This window comes from Ailuropoda melanoleuca, chromosome 10 (assembly GCF_002007445.2).
Source record: "Ailuropoda melanoleuca isolate Jingjing chromosome 10, ASM200744v2, whole genome shotgun sequence".
In the NCBI taxonomy this organism is placed as follows: Eukaryota; Metazoa; Chordata; class Mammalia; order Carnivora; family Ursidae; genus Ailuropoda; species Ailuropoda melanoleuca.
The window spans coordinates 95761899-95783305 of NC_048227.1; the positions used below are offsets into that span (position 1 = coordinate 95761899).

The following is a 21407-nucleotide window of genomic DNA, read 5'->3' on the forward strand; positions in this document are numbered from 1 at the left end:
TTTTGGCATTTGAAAAAAGATGGGCTAAAATCAGAAGGGAAGGAATAGTCTAGGCAGGAAGAGTGGTCTGAACAAGGTCTTTGGGTAGTGCAGTTCATGGCAGGTTTGGGAAGGGAATGGAAGCCATTATCTAGAGTGTTATCTCTTTGAAAGCTCTGAAGACATCAATTAGCCAGAGAAATAGATACAATATAATTAATTTCACAGAATATGCTGAAAAGTATTGAGTTAGCAAGTAGTGTTAGATTTTTCTCAATTTTAAGAAAGACAAATGAATAAGGCTCATAAAAGTAACCAAACATTGCTGTGATCATTTTCCATTATTTGTACACATCAAGTTATCTTGCACTTATAAGATATGCCATGATAAAGTCCTTGTATTAGAAAATTATATGATAATTTACTGGATAGTTATATATTGATTTTGGGTTGAATAATTCGAGAAGAATAAAGTATTGTGATTAGCATTATCACGCTCCATGTGAGTTTCTCATTGTGTTCATTAAGAATATGAAGCTCTGTGAAAAATGGCTAAATTAATTTTGAAATCAAATCACTAGCATGTTTATAAAAATCATCTCTTACACTCCTCCCTTTTAAAAGTACAGATTCATAGAAAACTGTTCACACATTTAGGAAGTGTGCTCCAGAGTTTCCCTGTGGCTTATGGTCTGAGAAATATCTTGGTTTTAATCTAAACATAGAGAGAAATTTACCTAACAACAAATTTCTTGTTGATGTCAAATTCAACTCTGTGTAATGTTTCCTGAAGCATGTACACAAGCATCTCTAAAGTCAAAGAAAGTAGAGAGGATGGAAGAGAAGAGATGTGAAGGATGGCACAGTTGGCCTGAAACTGGGGAGGCACAAAGAGACCCCTTCTCAGAAGCCCCTTCCTCATCCTTGTAACACTTGCTTCTCCCCAGCCAGGTCTTCTGTCTACTCCACTCCTGTGCCTTTACTTAAGCTGCAACCTCGTCCAACCCATCCACTTACTCCCTCCACACTGATCTGTGCCTTCTGCTCCACATCTCAGTGCTCAGCTCAAAACTTATCCACTGCAACAAGCGTTTCCTTTATTCGCTGCAATGCACACTGCCCTTAGTTTGCTTACGTTGCTATACATTGTTTTAACTTATTTATACCAGCTTCCTTCTTCATTGTACAGGTTCTTCTGGATTGACTTTAGTGTCAGCTTGGTTGTAAACTTGACAGTAGGAACACCTACTATGGCTTGTGGAATTCACAATTAATGTGACTGATTCATTGAACTCATATGTGCAAAGCAGAGCGGTCAGGTACAGCAAGAGACATTATTGGCACACTGCCAGCTTCCTGGAGGGGATGGTCTCAAGGCCCTCAGTCAGAACCTGTTCTGCACTTGAGGGCCTTTAATCTATGTTGTTCTTCTTTGCCTTTGGTGGCTTCTCATTACCTTTCCAGCAGTATCTTCCTCTCATTTCAAAATCAAAATCCAATCTGGGATCTCGATTTTATAGTATAATGCACAAGGAAGATACTTAATAAATGAATCATATATGACTAAAAATGAATCATATATGGCTAATAAATGAATCATATATGACATGAATTACTAGGAAATAACTATGGTAAATCAATGGCCACAATATTTCCAAATACAAAACCATTTCCACAGTATTAGCTAAAACTGCAAATAAAACAATGGTTTTTCACATGTTCCAAGTAAGAAAAGACCACCAGTACCTAGCAAGACCACATCCATGAACCAAAAAACTGTTTTTCCTCTTACACTATTATGCCGTCCAGTGAAAGGGACAGCAAGAAAATCCAGTTGAGATGCATCTCAAATATAATGTTAAGATATAATTGTCTTAACCTGAAATATTCTCACAAAAACCAGAGTTCTTCCTCTGTGTATACTCTGAGTTACAGAATAGGTCCAAACATGGGTCAAGTCATTTGACATTCCAAGTCATCTTCCAGTTTTCCACCTTTCTGAGCTAATGCTCCATGCAGAGTGTGTTTTACCTGGTGGCACAGCTCTTCCCACTGCCTTTGCAGAAGCTCCATGCGTTCGTTCAGGATGGAGATATCATCGGCACTAATGTAGGCACAGAGGGTGTCCTTCAGCAGTGTCAGCTGAGCCAAGTCATCTGTCCAGTTCCCAGCTGCATTTTCCAGCTCCTAGATCAAAAAAAACAAAAACGTGAATACCCATGAATATCTATCATCAACAATTTCTGAAGTGTGTTAGGAATCCCCTCTTGATACAATTATCTTTCCATCCCATTCTATTTGAACATCTCACTTGGTCTACTTTATTTGCTCTGGTGTTGTCTGATACTTTGCCAAGTTCTTCTGATAAAACCCCAGGTTGTGGGGCACCTGGAAATGTCAGTTGGCTAAAGAACTGCTTTTGGCTGGTCATGATCTCAGGATGGCTCAGGTCATGATCTCAGGGTCCTGGGATTGAGCCCTGACACTGGCTCCCTGCTCAGCGGGGATATCTGCTTCTCTCTCTCCTTCTGCTCCCCCCCACCCACCAATTGTGCTCTCTCTCACATGCATGCTCTCTCTCAAATAAATAAAAAAAAATCTTAAAAATAAAACAACTCAGGTTGATTGAAGATGCTTACTACGATCTATTTACTGTTTGATCATTTTGGTTCACCTTTTCTTTCTTTCTTTTTTTTTCTTTTTTTTTTAACTGACTGAACCAGGCACCTCTTGGCTCATCTTTTCTAAGTTGAAATTTCATCACTGCACGATCTTCTTTACTTTTAAACTGATTTCATAAACTGCTAATCCAGCCTTTTATTTTTGTCCCGAGTTAACCAATCGTATTAATAATTTTTTTTCAAAAAACCAAACTCCTGGGTTAACTTTCATCCTCAAACACTGAGTTTACATTCTGTGATATAGACTTAATAACGTAATCGCTGAAAAGATCCACTGCTATTATTACTCATTGAAAATAATGGACTGAATTCATCTCCTGTAGGAACACAGTTTTCTTCAGGTTACTGAAGAAAATATTACGTACTCTGTCCTTTTGAGAAATGATTTAAGAAAAAAAAATCCATAAAACAGTATTTGAATGAGTTGACATTGGTTTTTGCAATGCTTTGAACTGATGACCAGTTTTGCAATTTGTATGACTCTTGCTTTTTGCCAGCTGTTGATGCTTTTAGATTCCAGCTAATTTTGTGAATAAATAGAATATTTCACATGGCTTTTTCCCCTCTCTTTTTTGTCTCTTCACACAGGAGACAAGTTTCCAAAGGCAAAGGCAATTAACGGTACTGTTTGAGGCTAACTTCTCAGGCAATTTAGGCAAACGAGGTTTTAGTTGGAATTTTCCAGGTAATTGCTTTGTTTTGCTGCTAAGGGTGGTTTGGGGAAGAGTAGCAGAGAGCTGGACGAAAATGCATCCTTTTAATCTCCAAACTTAATAGCCGGGTATGTTTGTAACTGTTGTATTTTGGGAGATGAGGTCCCATGGTAACAGCATTTGGCTGAAAGACCAAACAATCCAGGTGGAGTAAACATGAAGTATTTCTCCTTATATTCAAAGACATGTTAAGCTGTCACACTGATGTAAAGATTTTTTATGCCAATCTCTAGCCCCTAACTCAAATGTCAGATATAATCCATGGTGTAAGGATTATAAAAGAAACAACAACACCACAAAAACCAACTGTTTCAGGCTCACAGACTCCATTAGACGAGTCCCTGCTATAAAAATGCAGCCTCTGGACTCAGGAAGCCTTGATATTTACTAACTTGGAAATTATTAAACTTCTGGAGGCCTCAGTTTTCACATCTGTAAAAGGGAAATAACAGACTGTCCTCATGAGCTTGTGTTTTTTATGTCAACTGAGATAATGCTGGTAGAGTCACTGCCACATAAGAGGAGCCCAATAAATGCCCATTTCTGTTTATCACAGTTTTCTTTAATCACCTGTTAGGAATTTAACATCAGAGATTTAAAACAAACTTCTTAATCTTTGCATACTTCTAAATTTACATCTCATGATAATATTTTCCTCACTTGCCATCCATGATGTAATGTATATTTTATTTTATTTTTCCTAAATCTGCCTCTTTTTCTTTTTAAGATTTTATTTATTTATTTGGCAGAGAGAGAGAGAGCGAGAGCACAGTGTGAGTGGGACAGGGAGAAGCAGGCCCCCCACTGAGCAGGGAGCTCAATGCGGGGCTCGATCCCTGGACCCTGGGATCAGGACCTGAGCTGAAGGCAGATGGTTAACTGACTGAGCCACCCAGGCACCCCATAAATCTGTCTCTTCGAGTTTCAAAGGATATCCTTACATTCTGATTCTGAAGAACAATGTTTACATCCAGGCTTTTTGTGAGTTCAAGACTTCTTTAAAAAATTATTTTTTCCTTAATGCTTATAACTTCTTAGCCAGAGTGAAGCAGAGAACTTCTGATTAAAATCCAAATCATTTAAATATGTGTGAAGTTTTTTTTTAAAAGACTTATTTATTTATTTTAGAGAGAGAAAGAGCAAGAGAGAGAGTGGGGGGAAGGGGCAGAGGGAGACAATCTTCAAGCAGACTCTCTGCCAAGCATTGAGCTTGGAACCTCACCTCAATTGACAAGATCATGCCCTGAGCAGAAACCAAGAGTCAGAGGCTTAACCGACTGAGCCATCCCAGCACCCCAGTATCTGTGAAGTTTTATAGCATTACTCTAGAGCAATAATTTACAAATGACTGGGAAACACAAGGACATGTATTACTTGGGGGAGAAAAAGCATTTGTTCAGGTAGTTTTGACTAGATCTGCATATTGCTCAGCAGAGAACTGCTATAACTACATAGGTATGAACGGAGCATATCCTACAGCCACCAAACCACGTTGGTCTCAGCAAGCTCATGAGGCAGGCAGTGGTCTATATTAGTTCCTGATTTGCTTCCAACTGTGATTTGAGGTATGGATCATGATCTTTAAGCAGTCAGAGCCCTGAGTACCTGAACGACTGTGTATCTCCATGCAGCAAGTGAGATCAGCTATTTACGGTTCCCGTTTTCCTTACAGAAGAGTGTGGAGGACAGGGTGTTCCCCTAAGTGCCACTGCCCGCAGAATTTCCAGGCTGCCGAGCCTTGCTCTTCTTTCTGTGAACTACACTATTCTGCTAGAACAATTCTCCAGTGTAGATGCTTTAAAAAGATTGTGTTTATTGCTTTTGACTCAGCTTTTAAATATCTTTTAATGCTGTGTTTATATTTTCCAAGATAATCCATGAAGTGGTCTATAATTGCATCAACTGCAATAAATCAACAACCAATTCTCACCAGAGTTGTCTGCCCTAATGCAAACCCCAGGAACTTGCATCTGCATGTTCACAGCTAGAGCAGTTTGACTGAATTATGCTTTCAAAGGTCCTACGACAGTGGAAGAGCACAGCTAGGTGACTAGGTGACGGCTAACAGCTCACTCCAGCCGTTTACCTTGCAACGCGTTTGCTCGGTGTGCAGCTCTTCGTGGTGATCTGGCAGAGGCTGAGAAAGCTTCTTTTTGAAAGTTCGCAGTTTCTCCAGAGAATCAGCTATTCCGTTCTCACATTTTTCCCAGTCCTATTACGGGAGAAGAAAAAAATTTCATGGCTTTTTTTTTTTTTTTTGAAACTGGAACAAAAGAAAAACACTTTTCTTAATCCCAGAGAAATAATTAAAGATTCACTGGCAAGTACACATCCACTGTCATGTAGTGTCATCCAGTGTCAGAGGAGCTGAGTTCTACATTTACTCTGTGACTTCAAGGAGGTAATATGCTATGCCTCAGTTTTGCCTATGAAAATGGGCATAACACAAACTCTGTAATTGTTGAAGGGTTGGAGGAAGCAATGGGTGTGAACACATCAAATACAAGTCCCAGAATATTACGGGTACTCAGAAATGTTATCTGCATCTGGATCAATCTGCAGAGGTCAGAGGTAAGAGCAGTATTTTGCCTCTTTTCCTAAGCACTACCTCAAACGCTCTATAAGAGATAAAAAAGAGGATATGGAATCTCTTTCAGGATGAAGTACAAAAATAATATAACCCTGAACAAGTATGAGGTACATACATTTGATTTGTTACAGAAGTAGAAACACAAGTACGAAAAGCTGGCATTGGGTGGGCTTCATCTTGATAGTGCCGAAACGTGTATCACAAAGGGCTGAGTGTATCACACATAAAAACTGAAACAATCAATAAATGGAAGCAGACAGATAAGGCAAAATTTTAAAAATATACAGCCAGTATGTGAAATACTAACGAGTGCTCTGAAGAAGAATATAGCACGTTAAGTGGTAGAGAGTGTGGCTGTGTAGACTGGTAGATCTCTACAGAGTGACAAAGAAAACATACATTATGTGGTTATGTTTTGGATGATTACACCCCAAACTCGTAACAGTGGTTACCCCTGTGGAAGATTACAGGGTTTGGTGGTGGTAGAGGGGAAATTTTGTTTTTCACTCTACATACTTTAATTATTACCTGATTTTTTTTTTAATCAGACACACGTATTTCTTTTTTAATTAAAAGAAAAAGATGATAGGAACCATAATGGAGACTTAATTCTTTATAGCATTAGATCTACAAATTAACTTCTATCTAGTGTCTCAGTGACAATTCAAATTAAATTCACCTAAAGAAATCTCCTGAATTTTGCCTATCATCTTCCATTCCTGTCCCCCCACCTTCCTGGTAACCCTTGCCAGTAGCCACTCCCCACAACTTAAATTACTGAGCCCCAAAGAAAGACAACTAGAATTGCTTTTAGTGGTCAGCCTGGTGCCAAAAAATGCCGCCTTTTCCTTCACATTGTTCCATTGTCACCAGTCTTTACTTGTCTGGGCTCTTTCTGTCTCCTTTCCCGATGCTTTATTTTTAGCACAGCAACCCACAGGTGCTATGACCATAACTGTCTTCTGTTAGAAGTGCTGACTGAAGTGACTCCCTACTCAAAAGGTCTTTTGGTTTCTAACTGAACTGAGAATTTGGCCCAAGAGACTCATTTCTCTTTTAAATTCCTTCAGGGAACTTCCTAGAGTGCTAATCACATTCCCTCTTTTCATTTACCAGGAAAAACACAGTCTGTCTTGCTCAGATTTTTTCCCATTCCCCTTTGTTAAAGTTATCTCTGTGTTCCCAGGCTACAATTAGTTCATCAATGCTAAGCATAGTGAGATCCTCTTACTAAATCGAACAGCATTCTCAATGAAATCATCACATACTCTGAAACCTATCAACATGCCATTAGTGAATGTTCATTGATCCAAAAGAGAGAAAGGTCAGTTTCTTATTTTCCATAACAAAATTACGAGGCCATAATGAAGCAAGTGAATATGAAGGTCACAGGATTAGAATCACCGTATTTTGGCATATTTACTCAGAGCATTAAATCAAGGGCTAAAAATAGATAAGCATTATAGCTGTGATGTAAAGATACACTAAAATAAAGAAAAATGACATTAGCATTAGAATTTAGCTTCATAAATTCTTTCTTAGGCAAATTGGTCCTACTGCATGATTTAAAATAAACTTTAACAAGAGAAGAATAAGGATTCCCCTTTCCCAGGGTGGCTTAGATTCTAAAGCTATAACCCAGTCTTTTTATTACATGAATTACAAGGAAATAACAAAATGTCATGGTCCGCAAACATCTGTCAAAGTGGATGTTTTACACACCAACAAACAGACTGGCAAGAAAAGCAAATGCAGTGACTCAGCCATTTTGCCTAATTAAAGTCTTGGGAATGTGTCCAAAAATCACATCACAAATAAAGAAAATATATGATTAAAATGATCTCTACAGAATGAGTTACAACATTTTTAATCCTCTCCTGAAAGCAAAAAAGAAGAAAAAAGAATCAGACATATTGTATTACTGATGAATTGTACTGTGTGGAAATAATAGCTCTTTAACAAATGTTCAGTGGCACTTTTGATTGATTGTTTCCTACATGGAAGGTAATATATTATGAAATAAAATTCAACAGAATAAACCCAACGGGTGTGCATACTTGAAGCATTATAAAAGCAAAATGTGTTCCATTACCTTTAGTTACTACCTGAGATCCCAAAACAGGGCAGGCCAAATTTAATAGATAATTTTGTTGAAGTGTTGGTGATTATCAACATACAGAAAACTTCACTACTTAGCTCTGTTCACTCTTTAATATGATAATCGTATCAACAGTGATAATGACCATCATTTATTACACGCTCAGTCTGTGTAGGTACTGTGCCACGTGCTTACGTTCATTACTTCATTAAATCCTCACGATGCCGTCTGAAGGAGGGATAATCATGCCTACTCTAGCGAGGAGGACACTGAGGCTCGGATAGGTTGAGTTAACCAGGTTACTTGGTTTATTATGGTTTTCATTTGGATATATCTGACTTCAGAAACCACGCCTTTTTTCCAATGCCTTCCAATTATGTATTGAATATGGTTACGGAAAGTGAGGGAGAAAGCAACCTGTGGAGGGTCTGGATAAATCTACATCTCTCTAAACTCGTGGTGTGATCAGTATGCTTTCTGTATCCAACTAAAGGCTTAATATACCTCCTGAATTTTATCTCATAGCAACGTGCTTGGATAAGCTAAGATGAAATCATGAGTGTCCTCTTGGATAGGCTCTTTCCTGCTGTAAAATAAGAGATATTAATCTTAAAAACCACTTTAGAGTCTTAGATCAGGGAGTGGAATCTACTCTTTGCATTCTTGTTTGGATTTATAAAATCATCACATGGCTCTTGGCTCAGCACCAACCATTTATCAGAATTCGTCGCTTGGACAGTCTTATTAGACTTAAAACTACTTAGCTGGGGGATTTTTCTGAAAGACAAACTGCTGAAAATTGGGAAACTTCTCCAGTTCATGCAAGATAGGACAAAGTCTTAAATGAGACACAGGGCAGGGGATCAAAACACTGCAGGGTATGACTCAACGATCTTTGCAGTGTCTGGAAGGCTAACAACAGGAGGGAGCAGTACTACTTTCGTGACTTTTGAAACTGCATGACAACTATAGGAGGAAAGAGCTGAACTTACTTTCAACAAGAAGGCCAGCTTTTTCTTCTGTTCATCCAGATGCACGCTGGCTGATTTCCACTTCTCCTGGATTTCAGTGAGCTCTGCCTGCAAGACGGCCTCAGCCCCACTGTCAGCCGAGAGCAGGAGCTGCTTGGCCGCCTCCACTGTTAGGATGTAGCTGCCTTGCTGTCGCAGGAACACTTTTTCTTTGAACTGAAAGGAACCGTAGCTTTTTACTTTCTCATTCTTTTCTTCACCACCCTGGTGCACTACCCATGTTTTGAAGTGACCCTATAGTTTTTCATACATCGCATGCCCTCTTTATCCAACATTTATGGAGCTAGTAGTTGGGGCGTGAATGGATCACTGTATAAATGAATGAGAATTCAACAGGGAGAGGCTTAATTTCTGTCCCCAAGTTAAACACAACCACAGTGCAATACGGAAACTGCTCTAGGAGCCTGATGCATAGGGAACGCACTGTTACATGTTTCATTTGTTTTAAGTTTTATTAAGATCTTTTAATTTCTTCTGCAAAAAAATGTTTGTGATGCTTGTTTCATACAAACAACCCACTTCCAAGAAAGACCAGGACTCAAATATCTAACCCACGTAGATGCAAGACAGCCTTCCTCAAAGGGGAAAGGCTTCGTGAGTCTTGGAAGACATATGAATACAGCCAGATTAAGAAGGACCTTGTGTAATGAAGTCCAGGAGTCAGGGAGAAGAATCCTTCCACGCAGAGAAATGAAGATGGGCAAATTTACTATACGAGATCAATAGGATGATTCAGGACCCTGGGGCTAGAATACAGTAGGCATGTGAAAGAGTGGCAAAAGACGACACAAGATCACACCTTGCACAGGAATTTTTTTAATAGTGAAAGTGACTGAGATTCTCAGGAGAATGTTAAGCAGAGAAGAGATGTGTTTGGATTAAAAGACTCTGCAGTAGGGTAGAAAATGGAATGGAAAGGGGTGTATACTGGATACACTGAAATAGGTTAGAAAGCTATTGTCTCTGTAGGTAAGAAATCAAGAGTTCCTCATCTAAGGTAGTGGCAGTGGGGATGGAAACTGGGAGTGTATTAGAAATGGAGAGAGAGAGAGAACAAGAACATAGCTCTAGAGAGACTCTAAAGTTCCTAACTGACAGACAAGACAGCTGGTAATGAAATTTCCTCAAATCAGGGACATGGGACATGCGACTGCTGGAGAAAGGCTCGTCCAGACATCACAGGCTCCGTGGGAACCCATGGAGTATATTATGTCTGTCATGTGCATACACACACATATATGTGTGTATGTATACACACACACACACACACACACACACAAATCGAAAAGGTAGTTGAATACATGAGTTGAAAGTTCATGAGGTAGATGTGACTGGAAGATAGCACATTGGCCCTTCTGTGCTGGTAGGAGGCAGATGAAGCCATGGGTGGATGAGGTCTCCCAGAGAAGTGAGGAGAAAGGAAGCAGCAAACAATGACCTCCAAAGCAAGAGGAGACCATGAAATACACCAGGGACGACTGATCGGAGTGCTAGGAGGGGGCTGTCTAAGGGGCTGGAGGCCCCGGTTCCTGGGCAGGCGGAAGGAAGGGGCCAAACCAGGAATAGACCAAGAGCTCAGACAGGACTGAGACTTTTCTCTTTCTGGAACGCTCAAGTTACATGTTTAAACTGCTATAATCAATGCAAAGTGCTCCTCTGCTGACCATGGCCTTTCCCTCCATGCTGGAGGCTCGTGAGCTGCTGGGCAGCCCTGGTGTGGGCCATGGACAGGGTCTGAGAGGCTGGGCCTGACCAGACAACCATCAGTAAATACGGACTTTGTAATGCAATCAGATTGTCTGTTCCTGTTGATACTTTGGAACAATATTTGTCCTCATTCCAGTGTCACTCCAGGATCCTCGTGAAGAACTGAGGCGAGGGTAAGGTGTCCAGTGGAAATGCAGAAGAGCTTTAGTGTGTGTTTTGCACCTTACCTGCACTTCATCGAAGAGGGTCCTTGCCTGTTGCAGTGGTATTGGGACGCTTCCGAGAGCACTCACGGGAAGATAGGACACTTCAACCAACCATGTACGAAGCTTCTCTGCCATCTCCCTGTACCGCTGCCACTGGCGAATCTGGCTGTCGATGATGCCCCGTCTCTGCTGGGCCCTGCGAATCACTCCCTGCCACTGATTGCTGAGAAGTGTCAATTTCAGGTTGAATTCATCCCTGGTGCAGAAACAATTACGCAGGGAGGAAACACTGTTACCCTGGATGCATTTACGTATCAGCCATGTAAAGGCACAATGTATACACACTTGATGACCCTAATAAGCCCTGAGAAGTGATTTAGGGGGGTTTTCAAATATCACATCATGATCTTATACCAGGTCTATTTCAAGTAATTTTTAAAATTAATAACTATTGGTTTTTGCAAACATTTTCATGTCTCAGCACAGGTTACAGGCATATCTGTAAGGTCACTAATTATTCCCTCCCTGAATGCACCAGAGGGGAGGGAGCATAGGGTAGATGCAGTGGGAAGGGGCCCAAACCCTAAGTAAGCAGTGTATGCAGCAGGTGACAGCATCTTGTGAATGTTACAGTGGGAGGGAGAAAATGAGGACCAGGGCACCTGGGTGGCTCAGTCAGTTAAGCGCCTGCCTTCAGCTCAGGTCAGAACCCCACGGTTCTGGGATCAAGGCCCACATTGGGCTCCCCGCTCAGTGAGGAGTCTGGTTCTCCATCTGCCCTCTCCTCCTGCTTGTACACTCTCTCTCTGTCAAATAAATCATAAAATTTAAAAAAATAAATAAAAATATATATATAAAAAAAAGAAAATGAGGACCAAACTTTTTTATAAACCTCTGTCTTCAGCCAGAATTGTAAGCCACTTTGGATGAACAACACTGGGTTATTTCAGCTAGAATCATAAGCCACTTAAATAAAATCATGTTATTTAAAAAAATTTTTTAAAGATTTTTATTTATTTATTTGAGAGATTGATCGTGAGTGGAGGGGGTGCAGAGCAGAGGGAGAGGGAGAAGCAGACTCCTCACTGAGCAGGGAGCCTGATGCGGGGCTTGATCCCAGGACCTGAGCCAAAGGCAGACATTTAACCAACTGACCCACCCAGGCACCCCTAAAAATATTTTTAAAACTCATAAACTCCATATTCCCTCACAATAAACAGCACTTATCTTTAGCGAATTATTCCGCGTATTAATCTAAATCGTTCCTTCTACATTTTAAACCCACTTCATTTTGTTCTTAGAGAAATGAAAACTATCTAGTCATCATTGTCTGTATGAAGGTTGCTCCACATACTTAGAGATAGTAAATTTTGCTTAAGTGTTCTTGATGTTAGGCTAAATAGTCTCAGGTCTTTTAGTCTGTCCTTTCCACCTCTGTGTTTTCTACCTTTAAAAAAATGTTGGTAGATCTTTAGGAAGTTTTCCTTAACATTCAGTTTGTAGCACTAGAACTGATTTGTTCAGTATCAAACAGAATGAGTTTCCTGGTACATTAGAGTGCTATTCATATTTTAATATTAAAGTGTAACATTACTTGTTTTTCCTCTATTGTGTTGGTTTTGCTTTTCTTCCCTAGATAAGCTATTCTCTCCTCTTGAGTGTGGCCTCAAATCTGAGCTGAACTTACTCATGTGGACTCCCATATTGTTGACACATCCTATCATCTAGGCCCACTCTAAACCTTGGCTTTGTAACCAAATGTGTTACTGGCGCCTCTGTTGTTGAAAGGAAATTCTGATGTGAATTATCTAATTGCAGTAGAATTAAATGTGATGAATTAGATTCATGAATCTCCCCTAGAAGCTACAAGCATCTATCATCTCTGAAGACATTTCACTCCAGGACTTGAGACTGTCCTGCAACAGGAAAACTGCCCTGCATGTTGCTTTTCCTATCAGGCCACTATCCAAAATCTCTTTGGAGCCCTTGTCCTCACTTTCTGTACAGCCAAACTGTCCTGAGCCACCTGCCAGCATGAGGAAGTACTGAACACATGACACCGTTCTCATGGCTGAACTTGAACTCTAAAACACAAGACTTATAAACAAACCTTTAAAACACAATACATTTGTAATCTGGGGCCTTCATGCTCTAATCTGAATTGTTTTTTCTTTTGCAACTTTCAGAATTATCCTCGGTCCAAACCTCCCATTTTCCTCTCTTTGGTGTTTCTCCTTAACTGTTAACATTTACAATTTAATAGATGTTGGCTTGTACATGAATTTTAAATTTTGTTTTACTTACTGGCTTAAACTTTTATAATACTGTTATAGAGTTGACCAAGGGAGGATAAAGCAAAGAATAAGTTAATTGCATTTGAATTTGTTTGATTCTGAAGGCCTTAGATTCTCAGTAAAGCTCACGTTTAAGTTTGGCTTACTTCGGATAGAATAAATATGGTATCACATTTTGTTGTTCCAAACTTAAATATCCACTTAAAAACTGAAATTTCTTCAAAACACTAAAAAAAATGTTAATGAAAACAGTGATTTATGTTCTTTTTTTTTTTTTTTGAAAAAAATACTAAGTTAATTATAATCACAGTTACTGGTCCTTTATATGGGAAAGATGTTCCTATGTAAATATATAAGTATCAATGAGGTTTATACTCCAAATATCGCTACATAAAGTAGATATGCTAGATTAGATGTTGTTCCTAGGAATGTAAGTATAATACAAAATCAGTTCACACACTGGAAGTCAAAGGAGGAGCTAGATTTTACCTCTTCTTTTTTACTAAAGAGGAAATCTGCTAAGTAAAGGAAGAGGAAGCAGGATTTCAGTGTGTCAGAGTGTCATCTGACTTAAGTAGCAAACCATTTTCAAACCCAAAATTACCATGGTATGGGAAAGCTGGCTCGTCCTGACTAAAACCCAGATATACGATTCCACGGCCAGTTGAGTGACCTTGGTCACATCAGTTTGCATTTCTGGGCCTCAAGTTTTCATCTATACGTAAGAGAGATGATCTAATCATCTCTATTCTCCTTTGAGGAATATAATTTCTCTAACTGTATAAGAGGATTAGAAGCATCTGTTTACAGACCATTGATACATCATTGATACAATTTTTTCTGATCTATTCATTAATTCCAGTCTCCTGCAGAGGTCTGGAGAACGTTGGCTAGGTGATTTCCAATTACTCTAGGTCCTTCATGTAATATAATAGCAGTTCTTTAAAAAGATTCAATACTCAGTCGTTTCAGAGATTCGGACAAGCCTTTTCTCCAATTATAGAGGCTCCATTGCAGTACAATTTTCTTAGGAAGATTAGACATATGCCCCCAATCTGCTCATTAAAAAGAAAATGACTAATTCCCTGAAACCCTTCTTCATAATAACATATCAAAGATCCTACCTGTCATCAACTTGACCTTGTTCTAGAAGACGCTGCCCATCAATAATGATCGAGTGCAAAATCTGCTGGCGACTGAACATCTCTGCTTGAAACAACTATTATTTGAAAAAACAGAACAACATACTTTTAGAGCTCCCAGTTTTACTGACCAGTTTTCTAGTAACTTCCCCAAAATTCTGGCTTTAGCAAGGCTTTGAAAAATATTTCCAGTTGTATCAGGATACGTGTGAAATCCCGCAGTATAGAAGAATCTATTTTTAAATAATCAATTAAGATATACTTAAAGATAAAGTTTAGTTTTCGCTTGCAAAAACTAAGTGACTAAAAGTAGAATTATGTTTCCCTTCTTTCAAAATCACCTAATACCATTAGTTAACACATAATTTGTATTCTGGTTTATTTTCAGATAGAGAATAGCTTGAGACCTTTTAGAAAGTTGAAAAAGATTTAAGAAACTCCACATTTTTCTTTGCTTTTTTTTCAAACTCAGTTTTTAAATTTAATTTGGTTAATAAAATTATTTCATTACAAAAAAAAATTCAACAGGAAGTTTTTCAAATTATTTCTGCTGTTTTTTCAACAGTTTTATTGAGATACAATTCAGAGACCTTACAATTCACCTATATAGGGTATATAATTTAATGACTTCTATTATATTCAGAGACTTGGGCAACCATCACCACAATCGATTTTAGACCAAAAAGAACTCCTCACTCAGCAATCACTCTCCATCTCTTCCCAATCCACGAGCACTAGATAACCACTAACCTATTTATTGTCTCTACAGATTTGTCTGCTCTGGACATCTCATGCAAATGGAATCATGCAATGTACTGTTTTTTGTGACTGGCTTTTTTCCACTTAGCATAATGTTTCCAGGGTTGATCCATGTGCGGGATGGATTCACATTCTTTTTTTATTGCTGAATAGTATTCCACTGTACAGACATACCACATTTTACTTATTCATGCAACAGCTGACGGATATTTAGGGTTGTTCTCACTTTGGGGCTATTATAAATAACACTGCTGCGAACAATATTCTTGCACAAGTTTCTGTGGACACGCATTTTCATTTCTCTTAGGGATAAAGCTAAGAGTGGAACTACGAGGTCATATGGTAACTCTGCTTAATATTTTGAGGAACTGCCCAACTGTTTTCAAAAGAAGCTTCACCATTTTACATTTCCACCAGCAATGTATGAGGATTCTAATTCCTATATACTCTCATCAACACTTGCTGTCTTTTTCACTGTAGCCATCATAGTGGGTATAAAGTGATATCTCACTTAGTTTTGATTCACTGTCTTTAATTCCATCTTCAGTCAACTTGATAAAACTGGACTTAAAAATACCTTATACATATTTAAAGTCTCTGTTTTTAAAATTTAAGCAAAATACTTTAAAATTAGTTTCATTCCCTTTTAAGTTCTTTTAAGCTTTTCTCTGCTTTTAGGTAAATCCCATTTCTCCATTTGTTTATATTTCAGAAACACATGGGCCAATGTGGTTGTACCAGTAAACAGCAAAATCGAGACGAGTGGCAAATTAATTAATTTACTTTTTGTATCTAGTTCTCTCTTCAGTGTTACTTAAGAAATAATTATGGTGCAATTTGATCAAGAGGTACTCTCAGAGATATTTGGTGGCTTGATTTCCAAGTATAAAATACAGTATGTTTTTTACAGAACATACAATTTTCATTTATCAAAGACTTGCGATCAAAGCATAATCTCTTAAGCAACTAGCCTTGGCAATATTAATGTGGTATGTAACTCAATTTGAAAATTGTCTAACTTTCTGCATTCCTTCCACACACACCCCTGACTCCCCTCCCCACCCCCCATAAGTATAGACTTTTACCACAATTCTGGCAGTATATATCATAGGATATTGAAGCCTGCTACATTTTTAAAACCAACTATGGAAGCAAAGAACTGGACCACATTTTTGTAATTAAGATAGGAAAATCTCACACTTAAGAAAGAAGGCAAAACAATGCCTACACCCGAGCAGACTTAGCACAAGGTACAGTGCCTGAACCCTCCACAGGGCATCGTACAGCCTTTTCCAAAGATCGAAAACTGTTTCACAACCCCAAAACCTACCAGCATAACTTACCTCATGTGCTCTCTGCTGCTCCAAAAGATGCTGATAATTGCCTGAAATCTCTACCGCTAACTTCTGTTCCGTCTGAACCAGGAATTCCATCCATGTTTCACATTTTTCCAAGAAAGTCTGGTGTTGTAGCAAAAATGACTGCAACTTACTGACAAAACAAAGGGAAAAGAATAATGATTATGTTGTTGTTTGTTAATTCTTAAATTGTCAACATATAAAACTAGGTTAAATAAATATCCTCTGCCTCCCATTCTAGTTTGACCACCACAAAGCTTTCAATGTTAGGTAGTAAATTTTTAAAAAAGAAAAAAAATAAAAGTTTAAAATGGCAGGTTTTCAAAATGATAAAATTATGTATGTACCCTTAATATAGTCTCATGAAAAAGAAGTTCTTTTTCTTTTTTGTTAAAACAATATTTTGTACATCAAGCATGGGAAACCACAATCTGAGCTCGCCACTTTTAGTTCAAATTTTGTACCACTGGAAAGACCTGGAATTTGTAAATATGCACAAACCATGCACTTCTATCTACTGGTATACCAGGGTGGCCCAAACATCTCTTGCTTACCCTACCTGAATCTTTCTGTGGTCTGAGAGGAGATCAGAGACCAGTGCCGGTTCAGGTTCTGCATCCTTTTGATTTCTTTATCGTTCAGCGGTAGCCTATATCCAAGCTCATTCAGACGGTCTAGGTCGGGGGCCATGCTGCTGAATTTTAACATCTGCCCCTGGAAGCAAAATTTAAAAGCCAGTTTAGCACTGTGGTCAGAAAAGACAGAGTTCTTTCACTGCACAGTGACCTTCTGATTTTAGGAAGATGAAGGTCTTTGGTTATCCCCTGCATTTCTAGGCCACTGACTTGTCATCTCCAGAGCTGCAAATAAAGGAGAGCTGCGACTCCTAACCCCTTCCGCTGCTGTTGCCCCCGCTGGTAGAGCTCCTCATTAGCTTCCACTGAACGTTTAGTAGTTTACTTGCTGATGGATGAAAATTATGCTGATGACAGAAAAGGCTTATTTCCTACCCTTTATCTTCCCTTTGTCTATGCTAATCTGCTCCTTTATTATCTAATATCAATAAGAATATTTATAATGGTAACCATTATAATAGTAATAGCTAACATTTCCTGAGCACTTATTATAAACCAAGTAATAGTATACGAGCTTTACCAGTAATAACTCATTTTATTTGCAAAACAATCCCCTAAGTTAAGTACCATGACTATTCCGACTTTATGATGAGAAAAAAGAGGCTCAGAAACGGTGAGTATATTGCTCACGGCCACCCAGCTAGTAAGTGGTAGAGCTGGGGAAACAAGAGCCATCGAGCGCTTGCTAGATGAATGCGATCCCGTTTGAGCTTTGAAGTCACCACATATTATCCCAGCAGCTTCAGTTTTAGGTCCTTGGACCCAATCCCAAAGTTGATGAGACTCAGCTGACAAAGCTTTCAGAGCTCCTCTTTCCCTTCAAACACAGGACAAAGCTGTCTTTTCTGGTTTTCAAGTGGGTGGTGTAACTCCATCTAGGAAATTGGCTATAGGAAGAGGAAAATGGCAGGACACCTTTGGCTGTGTGTGTTTTCTCTTTGAATGCTCTGAAATAGGCTCATTACCCTAAAGACAGAATACATCTTTCCAACTGTTGAAGTCAAAAGCGTAACAATCAGATGGTAGAACTTTCATGGGTAGATATCAGCAGTGAACAAAACTCACAGGCAATAGGGGCTTACGGGGCTTACAGACAGTAAGATACTATTCCAATAATACCATTCCACAATAGTAGTCACTGAATCACATGAACGTAATTAAATGGTATGTAAAAAATTTTGAAGAAAAAAAATAGCGTGCTATGAAAGTGTCACAGGGGAGCCTGACCATGAAGAAAAAGGGGAACTTTCTTAAGAGGGTGACACTGAACAAAATGGCCAAAAGTTCATTCCTTTTGGTAGGAAGGGAGTTGGTGGGGCCAACAAATGACTTCCAGAAAGAGGTGATGTTATGTGCGGAGATGCTAGGAAGCACTGTGATGGACACTGAGATGTACAGTGGTAAAGACAAGACCCTAAGAAGATGGAAGCCAGGTCCACTGGGCATGATGATCCACACTGGTCTTCACCCTGAGAGCAGTGCAAACCCGTGGAGGGTCTGCAGCAGAGGAATAATATGATAAAACTGGTATGTCTAGTGTTATCATTTCATTTACTGGATGTTTAAAATAGTTCATAAGTAAGTAAAACCCATTAAAAGAAAAAGATCATTCTGGCAGCTGTGGGTTGGAGGGGTTGGGTGGCTGCACAGAGGGCCATGGAGGCTGTTGCCAGGGTCCGAGATATAGGGGACTTGCCTAAGAGTGGATGAGGGTAAAGAGAGAGAGACAGGAGGTTCAAGAGCTCCGAAGAAGGAGGTGACCCACTGGGCAGGGGAAGGGACGAGAGGTGGGAAGGAGGAGTGAGCTGGAACCCGAGGACTGCCCCAGGCCGGCTCCCATCACAGGGTGTGAAATCAGTGTGCGTGCACTGCGGGAAAACAGAGCTGGGAAGGGTTTCTTTGGAAGCTCAAAATAAAAAGTAGGCCTATGTCAGGAGTTGTGAGTATTCCTTAAGATTTTGAGGACAAAAGATAAAAGATCTAGGCCTAGGATTTGAATGTACTTACCTTAAGTTCTTCCATCCTTTCCTGGATGGTTGAGAGATCAGATGAGTGGCTAGGGTCCTGCCCCTGTAATATTTCTTCAGCTTCTACTATCCAGGCCTCCAATGCTTCTAAGCTCTTGGTAAAGGTTTCATAGTCAAGAACTCCAGCCTTTTTTTTTTTTTCACAAAGGAAAATTGGTATTTAGATATCTAATGAAAGGGCAACTGAATAGTGAAATTATTTTTCATATTCTTGTGTCAAATTGCCATCCTCAAGATGCCATAACTAAAGAAACAAGGCTACATGATTTAACTTTTCTTCTCTTTATTCCTGTAATTTTTTGAAAATTTAGAATTACTCCTAGGTACCATATTAATTGACCAATTAAAGTTATTTTTAAAATACACTACTAAACAGAAAAATATTCTGCTTCTTGGCAAAACCTTGTTATATAAACATGAATGTCAACAACAAAGCCACTTAGTATTTATTAGTAGAATGTATTTTACTCAGTACCGTGGAAGGAAGCGCTGCTTTAGGGGCAAAATTACATTGTAAAGAATAGTGCAAGACTCCCATCTTCCCTTGTTCCCATTGGAACTTCCAAGTTCATTTACTTTTTAATTCTTTGGTCTTGAAAGAAGCGTTTTCTCAATGATGAAAAAATTTTCTTTTCCTGAGGTTAGGCTCAGATGTTATAGAGAAAGCCAATTTATAACACATACCAAATATGAGCTCTGTGACACACCTGTAACATAGTCTGCTGCTTGCAAAGAGCCTGCTCTAGGGCACACAGGTGTTGACTCAAAGACAGCTGATCAGATTGAATGGCTGACGCCGCCGAAGCATCCACCTGTTGCTTGAGTTGCTCTCCCAGCTCATGGAGAACAAAAAGGGAATCCTTCACTGTCCCCAGTCCTTTGAGGAGATCCTACAGACAATGAAAATATGCCCATTATGAAACAGCATGGTAAGTGTACTCCTTAAACTGATAATCAGCAAAGGACCACATATCTGGAAACACTCAATTCTTACTTGTCAAATTATTACACTAAATAACTCTCACCTGCAGAAAAATAATGAAGAATTAAATCTGATTTTTTTTAAAGATTTTTTATTTATTTATTCGACAGAGATAGAGACAGCCAGCGAGAGAGGGCACACAAGCAGGGGGAGTGGGAGAGGAAGAAGCAGGCTCATAGCAGAAGAGCCTGATGTGGGGCTCGATCCCATAACGCCGGGATCACGCCCTGAGCCGAGGGCAGACGCCCAACTGCTGTGCCACCCAGGCGCCCCTAAATCTGATTTTTAAAAATGGATGTGTGTTGACATTTTTTAGAGATACATGTACTATTCTTAAAATAAGAGCCACATAAGTTCATTGTAGGACATTGGAGGGAAATGCAGAGAAACATACGTAAGAAGAAACATTATCTACAAGAAGAGCCAATAAATGGAAACATTTGGGCATGTTTTTCCTGTCTTTTCATGTAGTTGATATCAAATCAAAAACATAGTGCTACATTTTATCTTTTCCTGCTTAATACTGTACACACAATGGGTAAGTTTGTCAACAGCATCTTTCGTACGCGCTGTTGCATTATAGTGATTGCATGGATCCCCCTGTCTCAGTGGAGCCTAGAAGCCCAGCAATGGCCCTAGTGAGCAGGGACTGAAGCCAACTGTATCTCCATTCTTTTCCATGGCTTCTCCTGCCTCCACTTTTTGTGGGACACTCTTAAATGCTTAAACTTCAAGACAATGGAGACTCCTTGTTTCTGGTTTCCATCTACCACTAAGGGATGACACATGACTGGTTCTTCTACCTGGTGCTGGTCTCCACCAGACATGGTGAAAGAGTAGAGCCTGCTCTATCTAGAAAGTGACTCCTATGAGAGGGAGAAAAACAAAAGGCAGCTTTGACCTTGACACAGATCTTAGACAAATTCAGAGAGATAATTGGAGCATTACTCCCCTAAAATAGGTGTGTATGTGTCAACTCAGGAGGACTGAAAATTGAAAATGACAAATCTTATAAGGATAAACTATGTGGAAGAAGGAGAGAAAAACATATTATCTTTAGTATTAAACTTTAGCTCTAAAGTGATTTTTTAGTATTCACGTGACAGTATTAGAATAGGTTGAAATTTGTGTGCTTTTTGTAACTTGCCTAATTCTAATAAACCGATTTGGGAAAGTTTACAAGAAGATGTTTGAAACAAGTTCAT

The 21407-nt window shown here is 39.2% G+C and overlaps 1 protein-coding gene across 14 annotated transcripts in view; it reads right to left on the reverse strand.

The window, feature by feature from the left end:
- Positions 1 to 21407, reverse strand: part of SYNE1 (spectrin repeat containing nuclear envelope protein 1) — a 437003-nt gene that overhangs the window by 63523 nt on the left and 352073 nt on the right. For all 14 annotated transcript variants that reach the window (XM_034669323.1, XM_034669329.1, XM_034669326.1 and 11 more), the window contains 9 exons: positions 19928 to 20110; positions 19201 to 19347; positions 17118 to 17272; positions 16544 to 16691; positions 14424 to 14518; positions 11027 to 11261; positions 9054 to 9248; positions 5460 to 5585; positions 2011 to 2166 (listed from right to left, as the gene is read on the reverse strand). In XM_034669323.1, coding sequence (XP_034525214.1) covers positions 2011 to 2166; positions 5460 to 5585; positions 9054 to 9248; positions 11027 to 11261; positions 14424 to 14518; positions 16544 to 16691; positions 17118 to 17272; positions 19201 to 19347; positions 19928 to 20110 — 1440 coding nt within the window. The remainder of the gene's footprint in view (positions 1 to 2010; positions 2167 to 5459; positions 5586 to 9053; positions 9249 to 11026; positions 11262 to 14423; positions 14519 to 16543; positions 16692 to 17117; positions 17273 to 19200; positions 19348 to 19927; positions 20111 to 21407) is intronic.